Source organism: Aricia agestis, chromosome 5, assembly GCF_905147365.1.
Source record: "Aricia agestis chromosome 5, ilAriAges1.1, whole genome shotgun sequence".
Lineage (NCBI taxonomy): Eukaryota > Metazoa > Arthropoda > Insecta > Lepidoptera > Lycaenidae > Aricia > Aricia agestis.
This window is the reverse complement of record NC_056410.1, coordinates 2,959,446-2,985,825: the sequence shown is the minus strand read 5'-3', so window position 1 is coordinate 2,985,825 and position 26,380 is coordinate 2,959,446. Positions and strand designations below refer to the sequence as shown.

At 34.5% G+C, this 26,380-nt stretch overlaps 1 protein-coding gene across 5 annotated transcripts in view; it reads right to left on the bottom strand.

Annotated features, from left to right (window-relative positions):
* Positions 1 to 26,380, bottom strand: part of LOC121727024 (acetyl-CoA carboxylase) — a 92,606-nt gene that overhangs the window by 43,667 nt on the left and 22,559 nt on the right. The window contains exon 1 of one of the 5 annotated variants that reach the window (XM_042114699.1): positions 875 to 1,177. The exons of 3 other annotated variants lie outside the window; for them this stretch is intronic. In XM_042114699.1, the coding sequence (XP_041970633.1) occupies positions 875 to 1,158 (284 nt within the window). In that variant the 5' untranslated portion in view covers positions 1,159 to 1,177. Of the gene's footprint in view, positions 1 to 874; positions 1,178 to 26,380 lie in introns of those variants that run through there. One more of the 5 variants, XM_042114700.1, reaches the window with a different exon arrangement.

The following is a 26,380-nucleotide window of genomic DNA, read 5'->3' as shown; positions in this document are numbered from 1 at the left end:
CAAGCAGTAAGCACAATAATGACAGGCAGTTGAAAGAAAATTGTTTTCCGCTTGTGTTGCGTTGCGACTTGCGTAGGAATGAAAAGGTCTTCATTGTTATCGATACAAATTACAAAGTTGATATTATGTTACATCGTAATAAAAACAGTATTATTACGTCATGTAAACAAGAACCGATTTATTTAAACAACTAAAATATTAATATTGGTATCAAATTGGTATGTAAATAAAATTTCAATGCCAAATTCGTGGCCAAATTCATTATTTAATCATTGTCTTGTATTGTTTGAATTATAAATTTGGTTCTTTAGAGAACGTTTATCCTATTCACTTGTCAAGAAAAATAAAAACAGCAACACTACGAAAAGCCACATTGGAAAAATTTGTTCTATTATTAGGCAAATACCTACGCTTGCATGGCCACCATAGAAATGCTTATTCTTTCTACTGAAATCTCTCACTTTGTCTATTCTTCTGTAATATTTTATATTTTTACAAACTTTTACTACTTAAGATAATTATTATTATTGATCATGCCAAGCGTTGTCATAACTAAAACTATCTACTTAAGTTTAAAAACATTGAAATATACCCTCCATCTCCTTCAATCTTTTGCTCAGACCTAAATAATAAGAAATATGTGTAAATATAGCAAAAATTTAAAAGTCTTCAATTTTCGATTTAAATCTAAAAGCCGATCAGCCGTCAGACCTTGACTGACTGATGATAACACATCTACATATAAGTAAATAAAAATTACCTACTATGTTAAAGCACAAATCAATAGGCGTGATAGTTTTTCTATAAAGTGTACCACAAAATGTATAGGTTGTGGAAAATACAAGGGCTCGCTTCGCTCGCCCTGATTACTTACTTTAAAGAATTTTTGGCAACATCCAAAAATTTCTTGTCTTGCGGCTGTGGTGCACTTTCAGTATTTTCCTGAGGTTCATCGTCGACCGTATTTATAGTAATCTGCAATTTTTCTGCCAGATCACTTGAAATAACATCTGTAGCTTCGTCTTTCCAGGCGGAATCATCCATAGACGTATCCCCGATCACAAAACGTTTCGATGTTCTCCGTTTGAGCATTTTGAAATAGTCTCTCACGTTATTCACAAACGAACACAACGAATTATAAACACTTTCCAAACTCATATAACCAAATACACAACAAAGTTTTTAAAATTCATTCTTTATTTTTAAACCTGGTGGGAAAAAATAAAGTCATTTAATATAAATTATTTTGTAATCTTAATAACCTGCACCCACATTGTACATAAATATTTAAAAGCAAGAAATGGGTAGACAAACAAATACCACGGTAATAAAATATTTCAATAATTTTAAATATCAGCATAAATTGGTAAACTGTAATCGATATCGCACATCACTAATGTACAGTCGACTTCAAAACTTTCATACAGTTCAAAGTCCTTTTGTATCATAAGTCAAAGAAAAAGATTCAACAATTTCATAATTATTATTAACTAGCGACCCGCCCCGGCTTCGCACGGGTAAAAATATATAGCCTATGTCACTCACTGAATAAATGATTAAAATCGGTTTAGTAGTTTTTAATCTATACTAATATTATAAAGAGGTAAACTTTGTTTGTTTACTCATAGATCTACTACGACTACTCGACTAAGAGCTGGCGATCGGTCATGTGGCTTCAGCTGTGTTAAAACTCCGTTAGCTACTTCCCTGAACAACCATTTCTGATAATCTGCGTGCTGGCAGGCCGTGGGCGGTGGGTGTGGGAGTGGTGGGGTGGGTAATGGGTTAATGAAAAATTTATGAAAAAAATATGTTCAGCAATTTTAATTTTTTTAGTATATTATATATATATATATATATATATATATATATAATCCCCGTTGTGAATGTGAATTTTTGTGGCTGTTTCACTGTGACCACAACGCGTTGTGAGCTATTTTTTCGCTCACTGAGCGATTTCGGTCTTTGAGCGTAACATATATATTACATTGTTTTTACCTTGGAAGTCGGTTTAAATTTTTTGTTAAAAAATAATAATGTTTTTTCATTGCGTGCCGTTCGAGGCCAAGGACATAACAGTTAGGTAGTTGCGTTACTCGTTAGTAAATTATTATTTTTAGGGTTCCGTATCCAAAGGGTAAAAACGGGACCCTATTACTATTTACTGTGACTTCGATGTCTGTCCGTTTGTCTGTCTGTCTACAGGCTGTATAATATCATAAACCGCTGAGGAAGTGATTATGAGGAACAGGAGGAGGAAGAGGAATTGTCACGCGCAAATTTAGAGGATGCGGATGAGGAAGAGGATATTTTTTGAGGAAGAGGATGCCGATGAGGAAGCGGATGAGGAATTGGATGATAGGAAATTATAAATACTAGCGGACCCAACCCAAAAGCCTTTGTCTTGTCTTTACATGACTAGTTCCTGGATGACCGAGCTTTGCTCGGTATAGCAAACACTCATTAACTTCGTGTTACTTAATAACGCCATCTGCTGGTCGTTAAAACAATTAGTTGCTCACATAATAGTATTATTATTCGCCAATAGATGTCAGGAAGAGTCATATTTTTCAGTTTATCGATTATCGACAAAACACGAATAAAAAGACATTTTCTGAGAATGAGTCCTAGCTAGATCGATGTATCGCCCCCGAAACCCCCTATATGTATACTAAATTTCATGAAAATCGTTGGAGCCGATTCCGAAATTCCAATTATATATATATATATATATATATATATATATATATATATATATATATATATATATATATATATATATATATATATATATATATATATATATATACAAGAATTGCTTGTTTAAAGATATAAGATAGGTACATACATTACACAAAAAATAATTAAAAGGGCACTTTCCAGTGGACCAAACTATGAATCTAAACCATTCTCAAAACACACACAATAAAGAATCATCAAAATCAGTCCAGCAGTTAAGGAGGAGTTCAGTAATATACATAACTCACGCACACAAAAAAAAGATGAGTGAATGTGAATGATACAATCTCGCGCTCTGGCGTGTGCGTTGCCATGATTGGATACGCGACGCGCATGCGCACTGCGCAGTGAAATTCCTCATAAATTCCTCTTAAATTTTGAGGAAGTGATAGCGGAAAAGGATTTTTTTTATTTTTATTTATGAGGATGCGGTAATGATTGAGGAACCCAAAATATTGCGGAACTTCCGCATTATGAGGAAGCGGAAGAGGAATCCTCAGCAACCCTATTATAATCTAAAAAATTCACAGATTAGGTAGGTATGTATATATTTCTGTTGCCACTATAACAACAAATTTACTAAAAATAAAACAAAATTTTCACAAAGTCCTAAGTAGTCTAGGAAGTTATGCATCGCTCCCATACAGAACCTTAAAAAATTTTATTAAGCTATGAGCTTCATCACATAAACATTTTCAGTCCGAGGGGCAAAACGAAACATGTGGCTAGCGGGAGAGAGGTTCAAAAAACCCCGCCAAACAACTTTAAAAAGAAATGAAATAATATTTACTACCTTTAAGTTCAAATAATTTCTAACTTGTCTAAAGTAATATTTTAGGTCATAATTGTTGTCACGGTGTGTCGGGGGACCGCCAAGTAAACTACAAACTACAACCGCCAAGACGCTGATTATCTCGATTCGGTTCGCTGTGAACTGATCCTTAAACTTGTTATGTGAAATCAAACATCAACATTAGCGGTCCCCCGACACACCTTGACAACAATTATGGACTAAAATATTACTTCAGACAAGTTAGAAATTATTTGAACTTAAAGGCAGTAAATATTATTTCATTTCTTTTTAAAGTTGTTTGGCGGGGTTTTTTAAAATTTCTTAATTTAATTTTATTTCATACTTTTTAAACTTGTGTTGGTTATAGTGCAGAATAATCATATTCTCATGATTACCATCTATCAATGTTCTTTTCAATGAGGCCGTTAATTTGAGCCCAAACATGAAACCTCCACTTTGGGCTCATACGAAGCTCGGTTCCTAGGTATAGAATCCAGGTGATGCTGCAGCAGCAGCATGTAAATATTTACTGTCTATCTACATCTTACTGGTTGTCGCAATTAAAATAAGCCCAAACACGAAACCTCTGCTCTAAGTTAATGCTGCAGCACCAGGTCAACTTTCCAGTAATATGTGTATATGCATATTGTATACTCACAAATGTCACGAACTAGAATGAAATATAAGACCTATCAAACGACAACAAGTTGCTAACGGCCTTTCATGAACCAGATAAACCCTGATTGTCCAGCACTGAGCAGGCTGATGATGATGAATTATAGCTAAGAACACTCTCGATCATGTCAGCTTTTAATCAAAAAAAAACTAGATTAAAATCGGTCCACCCGTTTGGATGCTACGATGCCACGGACAGATACACACACAGACAAACAGACAGACAGACAGACAGACACGTCAAACTTATAACACCCCTCTTTTTTGTCGGGGGTTAATAAAATAAAGATGTAAGGGGCGCTCCCATACAAAAAACACTATTTCGGCCTATTTTTGCTCTATCGGTATTCGGTACGAAACCCTTCGTGCGCTAGTCCGACTCGCACTTGGCCGATTATTTATGTCCGATTTATGAGGACCAAAGGCCAATGGGCAACTCACAAACACCAACATTATTTTTAATTAACCTATCATAATATCCAAATATAATATATTTTATATATGTAATAGATAACTAGTTTTTTTAAGGGTTACGTAAAGCTGGGTAAAAACGGGACCCTTTTAGTTATTACTGAGACTTCGATGTGTGTCTGTCTGCCTGTCTGTCTCTAGACTCTAAAGTCTAGACTGTATCTCGAGAACCGCTATAGCTAGACTTCTGAATTTTTTACAGATTGTGTATACCTAACTGTTGCCGCTATAACAAAAAAATATACTAAAAATTACTATATTATAGAGTTAATAATATTTAAGGCTTTCAAGTTTCATACAACAAACGTGATTTTAGGGTTCCGTAGCCAACTGGCAAAAAACGGAACCCTTATAGATTCGTCATGTCTGTCTCTCTGTCTGTCTGTCTGTCTGTCTGTCTGTCTGTCCGTCCGTATGTAACTGCCACTTTTCTCCGAAACTATAAGAGCTATACTATTGAAACTTGGTAAGTAGATGTAGTCTGTGAACCGCATTAAGATTTTGATATAAAAATAGAAAAAATATTAAAAATTTTAGGGGTAAGTATATAGTTACAACTGAAACAAAAAAAAATTCTTTCATCTAACCTATGCGTGTGGGGTATCTATGGATAGGATACCTCAATATATAAAAATCATATTGAGGTTTCTAAAATGTTTCTTTCTAACCTGAATAGTTTGCGAGAGAGGCTCTTCCAAAGTGGTAAAATGTGTGCCCCCCCTCTAACTTCTAAAGGGGCATGATAAGTCTAAAAAGAATGTATGATGTACATTACCTACTATAAAAACTACCAACGAAAATTGGTTTGAACGAGATCTAGCAAGTAGTTTTTTTATATGTCATAAATGGTAAACATTAAATTAACTTTCATTAAATCAACTGAAATATAAAAATAAATCAAAAATCTTTTAATTTCATAAAATTAAACCTTATTGCTGCTGCGGAACCCTTCATGGGCGAGTCCAACTCGCATTTGGCCGGGTTTTTTTGCTTGTAATCCATAATGACAACTGGTAGGCACTTGAAATATTCACAAAATCCTTAATTATAATTATCGTACTTAAATATTTAGCAACAAAATTAAAATAAAATAAATAATTAAGGGGGTCTCCCATACAAAAACACTATATTTTCTTCGCTCTATAAAGGAGTGAGCACAATGAGACGGGCCGTGCCGGGGCTCAGCGTGCCGGGGCTCATCGCAAAATTCCACCTCCATACAATTTGTATGGAAGCGGAAATCCGCTGCGCCCCGACACAGTGTGCGATACGTGCATCCGCTTCCATACAAATTGTATAGAGGCGGATTTTTGCGATGAGCCCCGGGCCCCGGCACGCTGAGCCCCGGCACGGCCCGTCTCAGTGTGCTCACTCCTTAACGGTACGGAACCCTTCGTGCGCGAGTCCGACTCGCACTTGGCCGATTATTTTTTAACACGATTTATCTGACTACGCCACAATGAGGGTTCGCTTTTCGAGTGTCTGTACTTACAGAGTGCTGAGTGTAGACTCAATCACAGTTTGTCGCGTTATATCTATGGGGCTTGTGCTTGACTTTAAAGAAATATCATTATTCATTTTTTTATTGGTAAGGTTTTTTACATTTAAATATCTACTGACTACTTATTTTAGACATCTAACTATTCGGTGCTTAACTGTGACTTGAGCTTGGGCTTTATTATGTTCTTGGATTATCCGGTTGGCAATTAGATGAGTCGTGGCGGTAATTTAACCATTCAGTTAGGTATTACAAGAAATACTCACGTACCTAAACAACACATGACGCTGGCTGGCATCTTATAAAAAGTCCAACAGCCTACAAATTCGGCGTCACGGCCTTCATCTAGAAGCGAAGTATTAATTATTATTTATTACCTATTAGGGTCAATCAGACCGCAACGCGAGTCGCGACGCGTAGATGCATTTCTAAATTTGTATGGATTTGACAGCTATTTGCAAGTGAGACATCTCATGGTGGCACTTCACATCACACATGGTTATTTGTATTTGCGTATTTGATGTATCCATTCGGTTCGCTGTGAACTGATCCTTAAACTATAATTTTATGTGGAATCTCAAATCAAACATCTACATTAGCGGTCCTCCGACACACCTTGACAACAATAATTGTGGACTAAAATATTACTTCACACAAGTTAGGAATTATTTGAACTTAAAGGCAGTAAATATTATTTCATTACTTTTTAAAGTTGTTTGGCGGGGTTTCTTTAAATTTCTTAATTTAATTTTATTTCAACCTTTTTAAACTTGTGTTGGTTATAGTGCAGAATAATTCCTATCAACGTGATCATATTCTCATGATTACCATCTATCAATGTCCTTTTCGATGAGGCCGTTAATATGAGCCCAAACATGAAACCTCTACTTTGGGTTCATAAGAAGCTCGGTTCCTAGGTATAGAATCCAGGTGAAGCTGTAGCAGCAGCATGTAAATAAATATTTACTGTCTATCTACTTCTTACTGGTTGTCGCAATTAAAATGAGCCCAAACACGAAACCTCTGCTCTAAGTTGGCGAGGAGTTGGATATCCTATTGATTACCAGGTGATGCTGCAGCACCAGGTCAACTTTCCATTAATATGTGTATACGACTATACGTATATTGTATATTCACAAATGCCATGAACTAGAATGAAATATAATACCCATCAAACGAATACAAGTTGCTAACGGCCTTTCATGAACCAGATAAACCCTGATTGTCCAGCACTGAGCAGGCTGATGATGATGAATTATAGCTAAGAACACTCTCGATCATGTCAGCTTTCAAACAAAAAAAACTAGATCAAAATCGGTCCATCCGTTTGGATGCTACGATGCCACGGACAGATACACACACAGACAAACAGACAGACAGACAGACAGACAGACAGACAGACAGACAGACAGACACGTCAAACTTATAACACCCCTCTTTTTTGTCGGGGGGGGGTTAAAAATCAAGTAAAAATTTGGTATATTTGACGTCCATGTGTGGAAGGCCGTATTTACCTTTATTTGCATGTTTGTACTTTGTGTATACGTTAATGATTATTTTACCAAATGCAACAATTAGCCAATAGCAAATACCAATAGCCATGTGAAGTGCCACCATCACGGTCACGAAATGTGTCATAATTCACTATTCAGTAGGTCGCGTTGCTGTCTGAATAGACCCTTAAATGACGCCCGCAACTCCGTTTTTTTTATGAAATAGGGGGCAAACGAGCAAACGGCTCATCTGATGGAAAGCAACTTCCGTCACCCATGGACACTGGCACTGGCGGGGGAGGGAATAGGGGAGGGTAGGGAAGGAAATAGGAGAGGGTAGGGAAGGGAATAGGGTAATAGGGAAGGGTAGGGATGGGAAGGGAAAGGAATAGGAGAGGATAGGGAAGGAAATAGGGTAGGGGATTGGGCCTCCGGTAAACTCACTCACTCGGCGAAACACAGCGCAAGCGCTGTTTCACGCCGGTTTTCTGTGAGCCCGTGGTATTTCTCCGGTCGAGCCGGCCCATTCGTGCCGAAGGAGCTCTCCCACGTCAAAATTCGTTAATCGCGTGGGAACCTTACATTTTTACGGGATAAAAAGAGGTAACAGACAGACACAGACATGTACGGCTACTTTCAAGGCAGGATACTTTTATCACGGAAAAATGTACGGTTCCCACGCGATGACTTTTACTTTAATGATAAAGTATTTTGTTGTCAAACACGATCAAGAGATTACTAGATGTAGATGACCTAATAGAAGTTGAAAATGACTGATAAGTGAATAGTGATAATGATAACGATTATTTGATTTATTATCATTTTGTTGCACGAGTATTGAGGAGATAGGTATCTTAAATATGTAGTCATATTCAGATGTACCTATGTACTTACTAATATTTTTTAACCTTCTAGTTTTTAGTCTTTTACATCTATTCTAATACTACTACACAGAAAGAGAGGTTTTTTGTTTCTATCGAATACACTGTAGTCAGGACAATTATTTAAGGTGACACCATTAGTACGACACTATAATATTTTAGGTACGCGGGCGCAGTCGGACAAAAAGATGATAATAAAAGTCCTATCAGAATAATTCACACTTAATTTTTTACATTCGTTTTACTTAATACCTACGCAATGAAACACGTTAATTCGCGTAAGGACACCATGTCAGGTGTCAACATACCTGACTACATAACAAATATAGAGTTCACGCTGCCATGATATTGTAGCCTTTATTAATTTGGTATTTCGTAAATACTTAATATTAAATTAACTATTTATTGATTACTGAATTTGCGGCTGATTTATTTAGAAATTTTATTGTCATTATTTTGTTGTAATACATAATTAAAGTTTTTTTTTGTATCTTATAAGATAGTAATAGCTGCAAATAAAAAAATATTCTATTCTATTCTATTGATTACACACTCGCTCACTCACTACACAGAGGGCTACACAGAGGTATATTATAATATTATAGTTAGCTCTCTTTGTTCAATTCGCGCCTTTATAGATGATCATAAATATTTTGATCACAGCTGTTTTATATCTCAGTAGTTATTAGAATATTAGTGGGTTTTCACTAACTTATAAAATATCAAGTTAATTTATCAAAGAAACTGAAATGGTATTAACGTGGGCAGATCCGAGATTAAAAGATTGGAATAATAAAAACAAATCCCTATTAGGTTTGCCTGCTTTCTCTATCTGATTTTAGAAAGTAGTTAAAATATCTACGAATATCTATTATACCTAGTAAATGACGCTCGCAACTCGCGTTTATCGCGCGAGAACTTTTTTTTTTTTTTTATAAAAAGTATCCTAGATGCCCTTACTCCTTTACCTCCCACGACTCAGATCCAGACCAAATTTCACCAAAATCGGTTCAGCGGCGTGAAGATGTAACAGACAGATAGACAAACACTCTTTGGTATTTATAATATGGAAACTGTAATAATCGGCCAAGTGCGAGTCGGACCCGCGCACGAAGGGTACCGTTATAGAGCAAAAATAGGCCAAAAATTGTATTTTTTGTATGGGCCCCCCTTAAATTTTTAATTTTATTTTAATATTAATTATTAAAGTACTTACACATATAATTATTATTAAGGTTTTTGTGAAAATTTCAACTGTTAACTGTCAACCTACCTGTTGTCATCATTGATACCGAGCAAAAAATGTTTGAAAAATCACGTTTGTTGTATGGTAGCCCCCCCTTAAATATTTAATTTACTTTGTTTTTAGTATTAGGTTGTTATAGCGGCAACAGATATACAGTATAATCTGTGAAAATTTCAACTCTCTAGCTATTACCATTCTTAAGTTACAGCCTAGTGACAGACAGACGGACAGACAGACATCGAAGTCTTAGTAATAGGTTTTACCCTTTGAGTACGGAACCCTTAAAACTCTTCTAAAATTACGTTTTGCAGTAGAATTGCAGTATTGAAAATATGTAATTCCACCGCTTGATAAGACGTATACTTCGGAACTTTAGTACCTTCATCTACACCTCATTTAGATGTAAAGAATTAGTAATTATTATTAATTACCTACATTTTGCAATCAATAGGCTTTATACATCGGATCAATTTTGATAAAATTCGGTACCTACAGACGATTTAGAGTACACGTATGACCATAAACCTATAATGCTAGTATAGTAACGCCTCCGTGGTCTAGTGGTATAGAGCGCGGCTCTTGACTCGGGAGGTCGTGGGTTCGATTCCCGCGTTGGAAACATGTTATTTCCAAGTTTGGTTAGGACAATGCAGGCTGATCACCTGATTGTCTGACAAGTACTCGTAAGATGATCCATGCGTCGGATGGGCATGTAAAAAGTCGGTCCTGCGCCTGATCTCTCGCCGGTCGTGTCGGTCTACCGTCCCACTGGGTTATGAGAGTGAAGGAATAGAGAGTGCTCTTGTGTACTGCGCACACACTTGGGCACTATAAAATTACTCCTGCGTAGCTGGCCTGGTTTCAATGAAACCGGCCACCGTCACCGAAACCGGTGTGGGAGCTATTATTATTATTATTAATGCTAGTATATATTAAGTCTATGCGTATGACGTACATTTAACTATAGTAAAGTACAAAGACATGCAGATGGCACATGGCTTATTTTGCCGGGCAAAATGTGAAGTTCCTGCAACATTGATTTACCTACGCCACAGAACCGCGGTTGATATTTAATCATTATCATCATTGACTCGACTCGCACCTGACCGGTTCTAGCTAACAAACAACCTGAACAAATATCTAAGCTATATCCTTAAACAATAGGATAAATAAACATCATAATAGTGTTTTCCCCTTGGATTGTATTGCGGTCAAGGTAAAACCCGTAAGTAAGTTTTTTATAAATAAGTAATACTTGTTATTTAAATTTTTAAATTGTTGATAATATTATTTTGTGTATTGTTTACTACTCGCAACAAAATGTTCGTTGGTCGGAAACTTTGCGTTTTTTTAAGGTTTACGTAATCGGGCTAAGTATCCGCCTTGCCGATTGGTACATATTATATCTGGTTTATAAGGAATATGATAATATTTAAGTCGGTACTGCGCATAATCTCTCGCAAGTTGTGTCGGTCGTTATGAGAGTAAAGGAATAGAGAGTGCTCCTGTGTACTGTGCACACACTGGGGCACACAACCGGCTACCGTCACCAAAACCTGTGTGGGAGTTATTATTATCCATAGACCATACTTATTACTTACTAATATTATAAATACTTACTAATATTATAAATACGAAAGTGTGACGTCTGTCTGTCTGTTACCTCTTCACGCCCAAACCGGTGAATCGATTTCTCTGAAATTTGGTACCGTGTAGATACTTTGAGTCCCGGGAAAGGATGATACTTTTTGTCCCGAAAAAATGTACGGTTCTCGCGCGATAATCGAATTTTGTCGCAAGTCGCAACGGAGTTTTTTGTGGACAAGTCCTTACAGGAATCCCACTCAGACCGGGTCGTTCCCGTTTCATACCACTTATTTTTCATACCGCGGTATGAAACAGCGAAGTACTGTTTTTGAATTGCCTGTTTCATACCGCGGTGTTTGGAATGGTATGAAACGGCCAATTCTTTTTTGGTATGGGTGGATTCGTACCACGAATTTTATTAAATATTTTTAGTCTAATCACTTATTTATACTGGCGTATAGAAAAGTGGTAACAAGAAGAAATAAAAAAATATTTTTGTGTACTATTCATAATTCACCTAACTTGTATTAAGTATATTTTATAATAATAGGGGTGTAGACAGTAAATGAAATATAATACAAATTATTGTTTTTTGAGAGTTTGTATTATAGAATTACCGAAAATGGCATATTTTTACTCATTAACTTTATAATAATATTTTTTATTTTATATAATAAAAAGTATTTTTATATTTAATTCGTAATATCACGTGATCGCAAACAGTAATCACAGAGTGTAACGTCGCGATCTCCAAAATATTGTGTGTGACAGTGACATTTCGATGTCAAACTTCTACAAAGATTTTTGTTGTTTGGAGGACCGTGACGTCATAGCGACGCCATGATGAACTTTAGCGTTTTAGCGGGAAATTTGAAAACAAAACGTGTTTTTTTTAATTTAAATAAGAGTGTATTTTTTTAATAATATATTTTTAGGTGTAACAAATATACATCTGAAAAAAAATATATGTCTTAAATACACCCCTATTGTTTTTAAGGTGCCAAAATTAAAAACAGTGCTAGTTTAGTTTGGTCGTAAGACTTAAGAGGAGTCCACACCGCCCTTTTTTCCATACAAACGTTGTCCCCTGTTTCCTCCCTGGATAATGCTAGTAGAGTTATAATTTTTTTCCTGAATATCTACGGCCACTAATACAATGTCCCTATGTTTTCTTTTTTTTCATAATTTAATTATTAAATAAGACATGAATGTTCAAAAACCCAAAAAAAATGGCCAGATTTTCCGCTGTGTTCAAACGTCTAGAAAACAGATTTGGCTAGATTATACAAAAAAAGCAAAACATAGGAACACATCTCAAACCTTTTTTTAATCTTTAATGAAAAAAATACTTAAATCGGTTAAGTTTTGGAGAAGGAATCAGGGGACAACGAATCGTTGATTTTCTGGATTTTCTGCAGTTGTCTCTATCGCGTTCTGCGGTATAGGCTTGAGGTAAGGGAGACAGACAGCTATAGATATTACACGTACTTTTTTTTCATTTCTCTAGCCCCTGGTGTATCCACTTAAGTCGGCTATAAAATTATAATTTTTTGATTAATATAGAAATATAATACAGATATAATACAGCTTCCGTCTGCTTGTCCTCTGCCCGAAAATTAGGGGTCCACGGAAGATCAGGGACGACTGGGTCGTCTTAGTGAGTGGTCTCCGTTTCTGCACACTTGGGTGTTACACTGCCGTGCTACAATAATTGTGCTTAATTTATTAATTTTTTTTCTTTTTTGTTTACCTTTGATAGTTTTTATGTGTGAATTAGCTGTAGAATAGGTAAAATAGTTTAATTTTTAATTTTATTCTTGTTGATATCAGTTCTGTATATTTATTTTATTTATATATTATATTAAGTCATATTATGTGTAACATTTAATTGTGGCAGAATAAACATTTTAGTTATTTATTTATAGACATTTTGAGCTTGACTGTACTAAAATCTGCGCTGCGGTACGAATCGGCTAATTCAAAAAAGGTCTTCGCTGTTTCGGACGCCGGTATGAAACAGGCAATTCAAAAACAGTACTTCGCTGTTTCATACCGCGGTATGAAAAATAAGTGGTATGAAACGGGAAGGATCCCTCAGACCGGCCGATGTCCCCAATCCGCAGGGGATGCGTAAAGTATTTTCCCATGTACCATCAGACAGCTGACCAACGTCATTTAATCGGGTTATGTCAAGTCAGGCTTCAGTCTCGCTGCCCCATAAAGTTAATATACCTAAGGTATATTAACTTTATGCGCTGCCCCGCGCTGATTTCGAGACTGAAAGCCGTCGTGATAAATCAGTTGAACTTGACATAAACCTAACAAATTACGTTAGTCTGCCATCTGCCTATGAATCAATTTTTCCGATGGTACAAAAAGGAAGATCTGTACGAGGTAACAATACCGAGGTAACAATAACACATTTTTCTTTAAAAATGGCTAATCGACTGCTGAAAGCTGAAAGCTGATGTACCTATCTCTTTATAAAAATATCATAATAACAGTAATTCCGCTCCGACCAACACGCATCAACTACTTATTTGTTCCAATCGGAACCCAGTACGTGCAATTCTTCCCAAATGTATCCAGTATATAAAAGATATCAACGCGAGCGATGCTGGTAAAAAGCTTAGATATACTGATATGATATATTTTTTTACTTCTAATAATTAATGTAAGTACTTATGTCTTAAATAATAATTAAAAATAAAAGAAATGCATATTTATTTCAATTGTGTTTTGTACTAAGCAGTTAAATTTTATTATTTATTATAACTTTTTAAAATATGCATTGAGGTCTACCGTCTAAGATAATTAAGTAATGAACCTATGAATTGCGTAATATTTAACGATTATTTAATTGATACGAAATCAACTTAAATAGAACAATATTTTAGTTCATTAATTATTATTATTAGTCACTACGTATGAATCACTAATTATATAATATATCATCCATATCAACCTAAGCTAGTTTAAGTCGTACTCGATTTTAAGTTCTGCAATTTTTGAAAAACCTTTTAGATACCTAGGCACATAAGTTCGGAGTAACTTCTCCTCTATTTCTACCATAGACTTAATATATACTGATTTCTACATCGGAAATAAATATGTCACTTCTCGATATCGACCACCTAGTCTGTGGCTCAGTTGGTGAGCGAGTTGGTAGCTCAAGCCGGGCGTCGTGGGTTCGAATCCCGCCGACAAAATATTTTCAATGTTTCTGGGTCTTGGATGTATATTTAATATATTATGTATAATATAGTAAAAATCTTAAATGTATGTATGGTGTAAAAGTTTCAAATATATTTCCGTTGTCACTTGTCTGGTACCCGTAACACAATTAGTCCTTCAGGTACTTACCACGGTGCCAGACTGACGTGGTCTGAAGCGTCCATAGATATAACTTATTATTATTATTACTTCGCACATTATAATTCCACTTCTTTTCTCCAAATAAAACAAAAAAATAACACTCACACCATTACAGCTTTGGATTGTAACTTTTTAGCCATTTGATAATTCATGGTGATTTATTATTTATTAAGTACACTTTTATTCCGAACAAAGTCATAATTCAATTTAAATTCGCAATTTACATAGCGCGGTACGTCCGCGAATGCGATTTGGGACAAACAACATGTCGACTATAGCGCGACAATAATATTATTATCACGACGAAGATTATCATTTATCACGTATTTTTATCACATTATCTATTATTACTGCTGTAGCGATACAGTTGTATATCTAGTTATCGTCGTGCGAATCACATATTAATAATTAAGTTCAACTTATACTATGACAGATTTCAAATTCAACTATGACCCCCAAAAGGTTGGCGACAAACCGCGCTTTTCAAAGTTCGTTTCAGAGATTCGTTTGTACTTTGTCCGTTTGCCCCCTAAATTGTCATTAAACCTTAAAAAATATTTCATTATATTGCATATTATGCATGCAATTTGCAAAGTATGATACGATCAAGGACGTTTTTGAATAAGGTACAGCTCTATAATAACCTACATTGTATTTTGTGGTCAAAAATAATATGTTAAATAAGGCAAAATTTAAGAATTGGCACACTAATGATATTTCTGTAATATTTTGTTAAAGGTCTCCTAATTTTCTTATTAATAGACTTATTTATATTAATTGTGGTGAGAAAAGTTTGAGCCGACTTTTCCTCCTAAAATATATTTTTAAATATTTTCAGACGTAAGCAAAGAGACTTTGAACGAATCACAAAAACAGTGGCGCACAGAATGAATTTTAAAAACATCACAGACACAACACTCTTTGAATTTCGAACACCGAGACGTATGACTAGGTTTTTCGCACCGCGTTCAGTCGGCACAGAACTCGAAGCACGGACTGCCAAAGATCGACTGAACTGAGTGACAATAAGAAGCGATGGCGTAAGTATTAAGTAAACGCGTTAAGTGTTAATACGGTACACTGATAAACATCCGCATGAAAATTTTTATTAACCGTCTCACAGGGTCAAACGAACAAAAAATAATTAAATATTATTTCTCAGTAAATTAGGGTTCCATAATAGTCTAGTAAATGAATGCCCAAAATAGGGGTCTGCTTGGAAAACAGAAATTTTGACTTAGGTACTTTGTTTGGACTACTTAGGAGATAAACATACTAAAAGTCCTGACCCCTCCGAGGTGAGCCCGAGGGAGGAGAGGGCCAAGAAGGTACCGTTTTTTGGTTTTTTGCTTACTTATCAAAAACGGTGCTTCGTACGAAATTCTTTTATACTACATAATAAAAACTAATTAAATTCTCTATAACTTTGTCCTTCACACTTTTTATCTATCTGAAATCATTGCCTTGCTATGAGCTTCTGAAAGTGGCCGATTTCCAAAAATGTGTTCTATTTCTACGTTTTCTGACGTTTCCAGTGTGTTCCAACTCCCAACACTGGTGTCCAATTCTTTAATGTATCTAGAGATCGCCCAATGGTCGAAATTCGACCTTAGTTTCAATGACATTAGGACTACTACCTATATTTTGTAAAAAATATTGACTTTATCATAATTTTTTTTCAACTCTTGTCTCTGGGACTCATCACTCAGCTGATCGCAGACTGGCCGTGTAAGCATTGTCTAATAGTTTCTTAGATTCAATTGAAAAAAACTATAATCCATTTTCAATTTGTCAACTTGTTGTCAACAGACTTCAACCATAAATAAAGGAGTATAATTCGTATGTATAGGCTTGTCACTCATATGTCATTTCTCATGAGTGTGTGTGTTGTAGTGTGTGTAATGTTTTATTTGTTAAAAAATGTATGATAAAAGCATAATTTCAAAATAATATTAGCTCGATGCACTCCTTCACCATATAAACTATAACTGTGCAAAATTTCATGCACCTACGTTTCCCCATTTTTCGTAAAAAGGGTTACAAAGTTTTTCGTTCGCGTATTAATATTATGATGATGATGATGATGATGATATGACTCAATGAAATATGACATTTTTCATTGACGAAATGGATCTTTTTTTTTTCTCTCTCTTGTGGTTTCAAAATGGCGGCCATTTTATTTTTTACTCGAGCTCCTAAACTAATTTGACCACTACTTCTCATGTAAATGTCCTACGAACATACAAAAGGTCTCAATTGATATCTAAACACCCTAACACGTAGACAACAATCATACAGACCTTAGGTTTTATTTTTTGTGGAATAAAGAACAACAAAATCGGCCAAGTGCGAGTTGGACTCGCGCACGAAAGGTTCCGTACCGATACAGAGCAAAAATAGGCTATAAATTGTGTTTTTTTTATGAGAGCCCCCATAAATTTTAATTTTATTTTAATATTATTATTAAATATAAAAGTGCACATATAACAAAAGAATGTGTGAAAAATTCAAGTACCTACCTCTTGCTATGATATATACCTACTTAGAGCGAAAAAGGCCGAAAAAATCACGTTTGTTGTATATGGCAGCCCCCTTAAATATTAATTTTATTTTGTTTTCAGTATTTGTAGTTGTAGCGGCAAAAGATAATAATAATAATAATAATATCTATGGATGCTTCACACCACGTCAGTCTGGCCCCGTGGTAAGTATCTAAAGGACTTGTGTCACAGGTAGGTACCAGACAACGGAAATACATTTAATACTATTGTATACTATACATACACATATTTAATACACATCCAGGCGGCCTACCACAACCTTTCCTAAAACTATCATGTTTCCAGAACACTTTGTTGTAAGATTACAATAACCTTACTTTGATTCGTACCATGAACTTTTTAAAGTGTATGAAAACAATCTTGTTTTATTCCTGCTAAGTGATGGGAAAGAACGAACGATATCAAATTATTTGTTTACATTTATCAATGGGTGGAAGCGAGATAGCAGCTACAAAGCGCTTTGTCTCTCTCACACGATTGTATAAACAAATGAATTGTCATGGGTGGAAGCGAGATAGCAGCTATAAAGTTTTTTGTCACTCTCACACGATTGTGTAAACAAATGAATGAAGTGTCTAATTAGTCTAAACATATGTAGAAAAAACTATTAGTGACTGTAGAGAATTTGAATGGTACTAAACCAAAATATTTCAATAAATTAAACCGATTCAGCGCTAAATTGTTAACAATAAGAATTAAATCAAATAGTGAAATTGTTGAAAAACCAATGCTGAAACCCAAATAAGACGTGAAGTGTTGGTGTGGTACGCTAAAACAAAAAAGTTTTAAGTGGTGTGTGAGTTGCGCGACTTTGAAGACTGTTTCGATATTTTCTATTATAAGGTAAATAGAAGGTACGTTTAGTAAATATTTAATACATTGGTTATCTCAAAACAAACGCCGTTTTTTATGTACATGGTTAACTTTAAATACAAATAAAGTTAAGAATTTTGTTATTAATACATAATATGCGTAATTTAAAGTCGTACCGTACTCAATTTTCAAATATAATTTTACTAAAAAACAGTAAAAAATGCAAAAAAATCTTAAAAAAGTTGATATTTCACAGCGGATTTAAGATCGCTAGTTTGACGTTAAAGTAATCTTGCTCATCTGTCAAACGGTGTCAAAATGGAGCTCATGGTACGCTGAGAGCGAATGAATCGGGACATGACGTCACAAAACGTCTTGACGGAACAATCATAAAGTAATCTTACTTTTAAGAGGTGATGGTACGAAATCATAAAGTAAGATTAAAATAATACTGCTTTAAGAGGTTGTAGTAGGCCCCAGACCCGGGAACATTGAAAACTTTTTTGTTCCGTCGGCGGGATTCGAACCCGCTACCCCCGGCTTGAGCTACCAACGCGCTCACCACTGAGCCACAGAGGTCGTCAAGATATACATAATCTGTGAAAATTTCAGAAGTCTAGCTACAGCGGTTCTTGAGATACAGCCAGCCCCCCTATCATTAACTTTGTCAAAACCTGAGCTAATCCGTGCAGGTATGTAAACAGTTGTAAAGTGAATGGTTATGTTTCCGTATCATGTGCACTTTTACTTCTCAATGGTTTTAACCTGTAATATTTGTCTCTGAACTGGATTAAGAAATGTCAAACACGAACGTCAAATTTGACTAACGGAATTGTTTTTTTTTTTAGGAATTGACTAACGGAATTGTTTTTTTTTTTAGGAATTGAAATGGCTTAGCCATAACGACTAACGGAAAAATTGTAAATCAAGATGAAAATATAGTTTAAAAAAAGATTAATATTTTTTATTATAAAATATACTATTTTCTAATATAAAACGTGGTCAATGTAGGAATAGTTACTTTTGCACCGATTTATTGTATTTAAAGGTAATTATTATAAATGTGTAAATGGTTTTATTTATATTTTTTGGTATTTTATAAGCCCTTTATGAAAACACTGAGAAAATAACACTCCTTCATGTTTATATTATCACAAGCATGGCGATCTAGAGGAGAAAGAATTCTCTGACATTGGCAACTAACTGAGTCGGCAATTAAAAAAGAGAAGAAGAAGGAGACAAAAAAAAAAGATAATTGGATATTGTTATTAAGTTTATAGAGATTATGTTTTAAGCAAGAAATTGATAAGTTTATTATATCCTATACCTACTTGATACCTACGCTAAATAATCTACCATGAAAAAGTCTTAGAAATGCATCAAACTTGTGGATTACAATTACATGCATTACAACAGAGTTGATGTCATGAGTTGAACCACAGACGTAAAAATATTTTTTTTACGTCCGTGAGTTGAACATAGTTTGTTGAACTTGAACTCATTCTTGAACACCTACGTTTTTTTGAGCTTTCAAATAGGTATTATTGTAACATAAACAGGCAATTTATAAGTTTAATAATCCCCTTTTTGTGCCTTGTAAGGCATTTTACATTATTAGTACTGTGTACGCTGAACCAAATATTTTTCAGGATAAAGGATGATTGCTAACACTGAGATACTATAAGTACTCAGTTTATAATAAAGAATAGCAAGTGTAATGATGACGAAGTCCTAGGAAGATAATATATATTCACTCAAAAGCTTTAATTAAAAGAAATTTAATAAATACTCGTTTTTAAATGTTTTTTCATTTATTTTCTCACTTAAATATACCTACCTTAGATACATATTCATACACAGCTTTCATCAATAGGTACTACATTTGTCTTACACCTTATTATCAACCTAGTATCAGATAGGCAAGTGTTAAATCTCTTTTATATTATACTTCTAAAAATATTTATACAGCGGAAATCTTAAACAAGGTCTTGTCACTTAAAATCAAAGAAGATGAATCAAATATCCCTTGTGTAAATATTAATTTATTATTATTAAAGGAGTTCAAATACCAACTTTTGATGAAAGATAAAAACAATATTATAATTTCAGACTTTTATTTGGCAAACCAATAACAATTAGAAACTGCATTGCAAGTTGCAACTATGGGAAATTGCCTGGGATATCTCAGACAGAGAGCGGTCAAGGGTTTTGTGTTCTTTGTGTTGTATTATGTTGTAGAATGCCTCCCGTGTGAGTATCTCTATATACTCACACAGGAGGAGTTCTGAATGTGTTAGAATTGCTCCTCAGTCACACACTGACTGCTCCAACGCAAATGCTTCAACGCGTGACCACTCTGTCTGATAGGTCCCTAAAACGACCACATCTTTTTAAAATGTATAATACATGAGGACTTACTAAAGTCCTCATGTATTTTAAATTTTAATGTAATAAGTAATATAAAACTAATATTATTATTATTGAGGTACAAAAGAATTTTTGGTAATAATAATATAAGTTCCAATGAAAATATTATGTTTTATGAACAATAAGTATGTTTGTTATGCAATTTTTGTTATGTCTTTTTGGAAAAAGTACTATAAGTAATGTAGGATTATATTTTTGAGTTTTAGTGACTATTCCCATTGTATATTATATCATATTGTAGTCAAGAGAAGTTATAAATGAAAAAGTGCATATGAGAATTTAGCTAATTTGGATTTTATATTATCAATGATTTAACTTTTCTAATAGTTTAGGTGTATGTGTGTGTGTCAATATTTATTCGTGAATATACTTGAATCTAAAGTTTCAAAGGTTGTGTTCTCAAAATTCTTGTTATTGAGAAAGTAATACCTTTGAATTTACCTCTTTGGTGCAGCGTTTATCATGCATGGTTTACAAGGAAATAGTTTGTGAAATAACACAAAGACCTACTGCAATCAAAAGATTGTACGAAATGCTCCTAAGATAGGTTCCTAAGAAGTACATAGTAAGTTTTAATTTAATATAAAACTAATACTTATTATTATTATTGAGGTAAGTACAAAAGTATTTTTGGTAATACATAATAATATATGTTCCTATGATAATATTATGTTTTATGAACAATAAGTTCCATATGTTTGTTATGCAATTCTTATTAAGTAAGTCTTTTTTGGAAAAGTACTATAATGTAGGTTTTTGTTTTTGAGTCAAATTTAGTGATTTACACTATTCCCATCATATAATACCATATTGTCGTCAAGAGAAGAAGTTATAAATGAAAAAGTGCTCATATGAGAATTTAGCTAATTGGGTTTCTAATTGGGATTGATAATATCATATCAATTATTTAACTTTTCTAGTAGTTTAGGTGTGTCAATGTTTATCCGGAGCATGTTATACATACATCTAAAGGTTAAAAGGTTGTGTTCTGAAAATTCTTGTTAAAAGTAAGTAATATTGAATTATTTACCTCTTTGGTGCAGTGTTTATCATGCATATACCAAAATACTTCAGGTTTACAAGGAAATAGTTTGTGAAATAACACAAAAACCTACAATGCAACTATAAGATTGTACCTGTAGGTTTTTGGTGAAAATTCATACTTGTTTTACAGTAATTATACACAACACTTGTGTTCCTTATACCTTGTATGTGTTTCTTGTGTACTAAATCAATGCAGTCTTAGCTCATCGCACAAATGCAAACCTTATTGTTGACTAGACATATAGGTAAGTATACTACACCTCACTTATGTTATTATTCTGAAACCTCACTAACACTAAATGGATTACTAAGGTCTCTACGTCTTTACTTATGTATCAGTTCGTGATTAACTTGAGAATACTTAATCGTTTTCCAAAAATTTGGACACTTCGAATGTTAAGTTTTTTGGTTTTAATAACGAATTATTTTCACTAAAATATATGCTACAGACTAAAATATAACTTATTAAGTAACTAACCAACTAAATAGCAATATAATTTAAGACTAAAAAGTATGTAATATTAATAAATAAAATTACTAAAATGTAAACTATTCAGTAAAAGCTACTCGTTGGTTGGTGTTTATTGAATTGCTGTATTTGACGTAAAAGCAAGCGAGCTTATGTCAGAAGTGTTGTCATGATTCGAAATTATTACTCAGTTAACAATGGAGAAGTGAGTTTGGTGTCACGTGACCACTGACTGGCTGGAAAATAGAGGTCATGGTACCAAAATGCGAGCCAGTCAGTATTCTGGCTGGCTTTAAGAGCTCATGATAGAGGCCCTGGAGACAGACAACGAAGTCTTAATAATAGGGTCCCGTTTTTACTCTTTGGGTACGGAACCCTAAAAATGAAGTTAAAGGTAAAAAAAAATTTTTTTTGGTTATTGGCTTTTTGTGATAAATATAGTGTAATTAAATTGATTTTTTTATATTAAACAGTAGAGAAGATTTATAGCTAGAATAAATCCCTAGACGTCTTTGCTCCACCAATTTGGAAAATACGCTTTTCTTTGCACTCACAGGGGTAGTAAGGAAAAATCCTCAATTTTTTGTTCTAGCGTACAAAATCATTACTATAAGACATCGATATGGAACCCTAAAGTCCCTAATTTCTCAAGTGAGAGTGAAGTAATTTAAATATTATGTCCTGTTTAGCCAATAGGCCTTTAGGCGGTCTTTGATGGGCGTTTTAGATTTAAAATGTCCAATATGGAATCTAAAATCTCTCGCTCTATTTAAGGATAGTAGAGTAGATGTAAGAGCGCTTAGAGCGCTTACAGACGAACGGCACGTGTCGGCGGCAGTCAACGGCAGCCGTCGACAGTATTTATCAAGCTTGCAGCTGTTGTGACGTACCGCGTAAAGGTAAGCGTCCACAGCTCGGTATCGTACGCAACGGACGTCTCGCATCAAACGGATATTTTTTTTTACAGTACGTCCACTGTATCGGCAGCGTACGGATTACCAACTAGCCAGTATGTTTATCTTCAAATTAGTCCAAACAAAGTTCCTAAGTCAAAATTTCTGCTTTCGACTTTTCCATCCACACCCCCTTTTGAACATTAATTTACTAGCTAGTCGGTAATCCGTGCGCTGCCAATTCAGATGAATTACTGTGAAAAAAATATCCGTTTGATGCGAGACGTCCGTTGCGTACGATACCGACCTATGGACGCTTACCTTTAGGCGGTACGTCACAACTGGGGGCCTACCACCACCTCTAGTAAGCGACACCGTTTGACAGACAAGCATTTATTACTTTAACGCCGAGCTAGCGTTAAAGTTAAAAAAAGTTGATATTTCACAGCGGATTTAACAATGTTTTGAATTATTTTTTACTATTTTTTAGTAAAGTTATATTTTAAAAGTGACAAAGTGTTCTGGAAACACGATAGTTTTAGGAATGGTCGTGGTAGGCCCCCTGCAAGCGTCATAAACTGTCAACGGCTGTCGTCGGCTGCCGTCGACTGCCGCCGACACATGCCGTTCGTCTGTAAAAAGCATAAGGGTCCAAAAAAGTAATTATTTCAATTCATAATTATTGCATCAAGTATCAACTGATAAAATATCGCCAATATTCATCCTTAGACCTAAGGTGACCATAACCTTTTTACTATGCCATAACTGATAAGTTTTTCTTACCAAATCGGAATTCTAAAGAACCGGCGCGCTTCGTCGAGTTGAGTGAGTTTATCGGAGGCCCAATCCCCTACCATATTCCCTTCCCTACCCTGCCCTACCCTATTACCATATTTCCTCTCAAAAGGCCGGCAACGCACCTGCAGCTCCTATGATGTTGCGAGTGTCCATGGGGGACGGAAGTTGCTTTCCACCAGGTGACCCGTTTGCTCGGTTGCCCCCTTATTTTATCTTTTTTTTTTAAATCGGACATTTTCATGTCTTGCGCGGGACAGCGGGATATAGATATCCTGAAACAGGACTGTGCTACCGAGAGCATAACATAACTATACCTATGCAGCGTTTATACAAGGTGTAACAAAAGTAATAATTTAGTGTGTTTATGTGCAAATATTATTTTTTAAATATAATATATATCGATAGTCTACTAGGAAAGTAGCAGCTCTGAATGAGCAAATTTTTTTTGTGATTTGTGAGCAAGCGCCTCATGCATCAGGAAATTTTCCATGCAAAAGTAAAAAAGAGTTACTCTTTCAGAGCTACATTCACAGCGATATTCCCCAAGCGGCAGCCGGCTGCCGCATAACAATTGAAAATCTATTGTGTCTGCGATACCCACGATGGAGGTGCTACATAATTTATAATATATAATTAAAATAAAATAAAATATTTAAGGGTTACATACAACAAACGTGTTTTTTTGGCCTTTTTGGCTCATGATCCTTAATGGCAACATGTAGAATGTAGATATACTTATTTGAAATTTTCTCAAAATCCTTAATAATTATAATATGTGTATTTTAATATTAAATAATAAAAAATTAATAAAATAAATAATTACAGGGGCTCTCATACAAAAACACTATTTTGTCCCTACTTTCGCTCTATAACGGTACGGATAACGGAACCCTTCGTGCGCGAGTCCGACTCACACTTGGCCGATTTTTTTGACATTTGCACTAAAGAAAAACTGCAAACGTATTGCGAATTTCGCGATATCTGAATAGCGGACTAGGTCTAATGATGAAGATAACATCGTAATAATAATAATATGAGAAACTGTAGTAACACGTCAATACTACATGTATTAACAGCTATAATAATATGATTGCTTACTGTAGTTTACAACTCCTTATACTCAATAGACGAGCTTACGAACTTACGAAGTAACTATACTGTACTCGGCGAAACATGGCGATAGCGGTCATTGACTCCCTGTCAAAAACTTATCATTTTCTATATAAACCGCGATTGACAATGAAGTGTCAGATGTTGTCAATCGCGGCTTTGTATAGAAAATGACAAGTTTTTGACAGGGAGTCAATGACCGCTACCGCCATGTTTCGCCGAGTACAGTATAATATAAGTAGGGTAATTATGACCATGGTGATTAGACAGTACCTTATTTTCCTGTTCTGAGGACAGTACCACACAATATATATTAGTAGTACCAAAGTCATTGAACAAAGCACAAAAACACAATATTTATATTAAAGTAGCTTTAAAACTGACTGTTTTTGTTTTTTTTTTAAGTTAATAAAACGCCTGACTTTAAAGAAAAACAGGTCGTTTTTAAATCAATCTAAATATAATCTATATAATATTATAAATAGGTAAACTTTGTTTGTTTGTTTGTTTGTTTGTTTAATTGTAATGAATAGGCTCAAAAACTACTGGACCGATTTTAAAAATTATTCCACCATTCGAAAGCTACATTATTTACGAGTAACATAGGCTACTTATTATTTTGGAAAATATAGGGTTCCGTAAGATATTTCAGTTTTTCGGAAACAACCAGAACATTTACTTATTTTGCGTACGCTGCCCAAACTATAAAAGATAGAATCATACAATGTTCCAAATAAATGTAGATCTTATAAATATCTACAAAAATGTCCGCGACACACTATACCTATCTATGTCAGTGAGGCACAACAACCATTTTTTTATTTAAGGCGGGGATTAATCTCAATCCAAAACTATAACTTTGCACACAACCAAAGACCAAGCGTATACGCATCGCTATAAGATTCATTTTAGCTTAGGATAAAACTGAAGTCACTCAAACGGATTTTCTCTATTTTTCATGTTTTTTTTAAATATCTTTGGAAATAAACATTAAGAAACAAAATTGTTCGGTTAAAGAATTCTTAATATAGATAAACTAACAATTTATTCAAATAAAATGTATAATTATCCTAGTTAATACTTATATTTCGATGAAATAGATTTTTATCGGAGGTGAGTTTGTAAATTAATTACAGCCAAAGTATTAAGTTTTATTAAAATGTTTATGGTTTAAGGTATTTTAAATATTGTGCTTTATACCTCATATTTTTTAAAACTTCGTTATTATATTGGAACTAGGTAAACCGGAAGTCGCGGAATAACAAATTGAGGTTTATCCTCGCCTTAAAAAGCTTGATTTTTTTTTGGACTACATTTAAACGCATTTATTTTACTCATGCTAATAATCCTTATCAAAATAAATTATTTTATCTCTAAGTACAGTTTATGTAGACAATTTTTGGTCTTTGAATGATTAAAATTGGACGTTTGGTTTAGAAGTTATGGCGAAATTAAAATATTGCGATTTACGCCCGTTTCGAAGTGGGCGCTACCAAGGCGGGGCCGG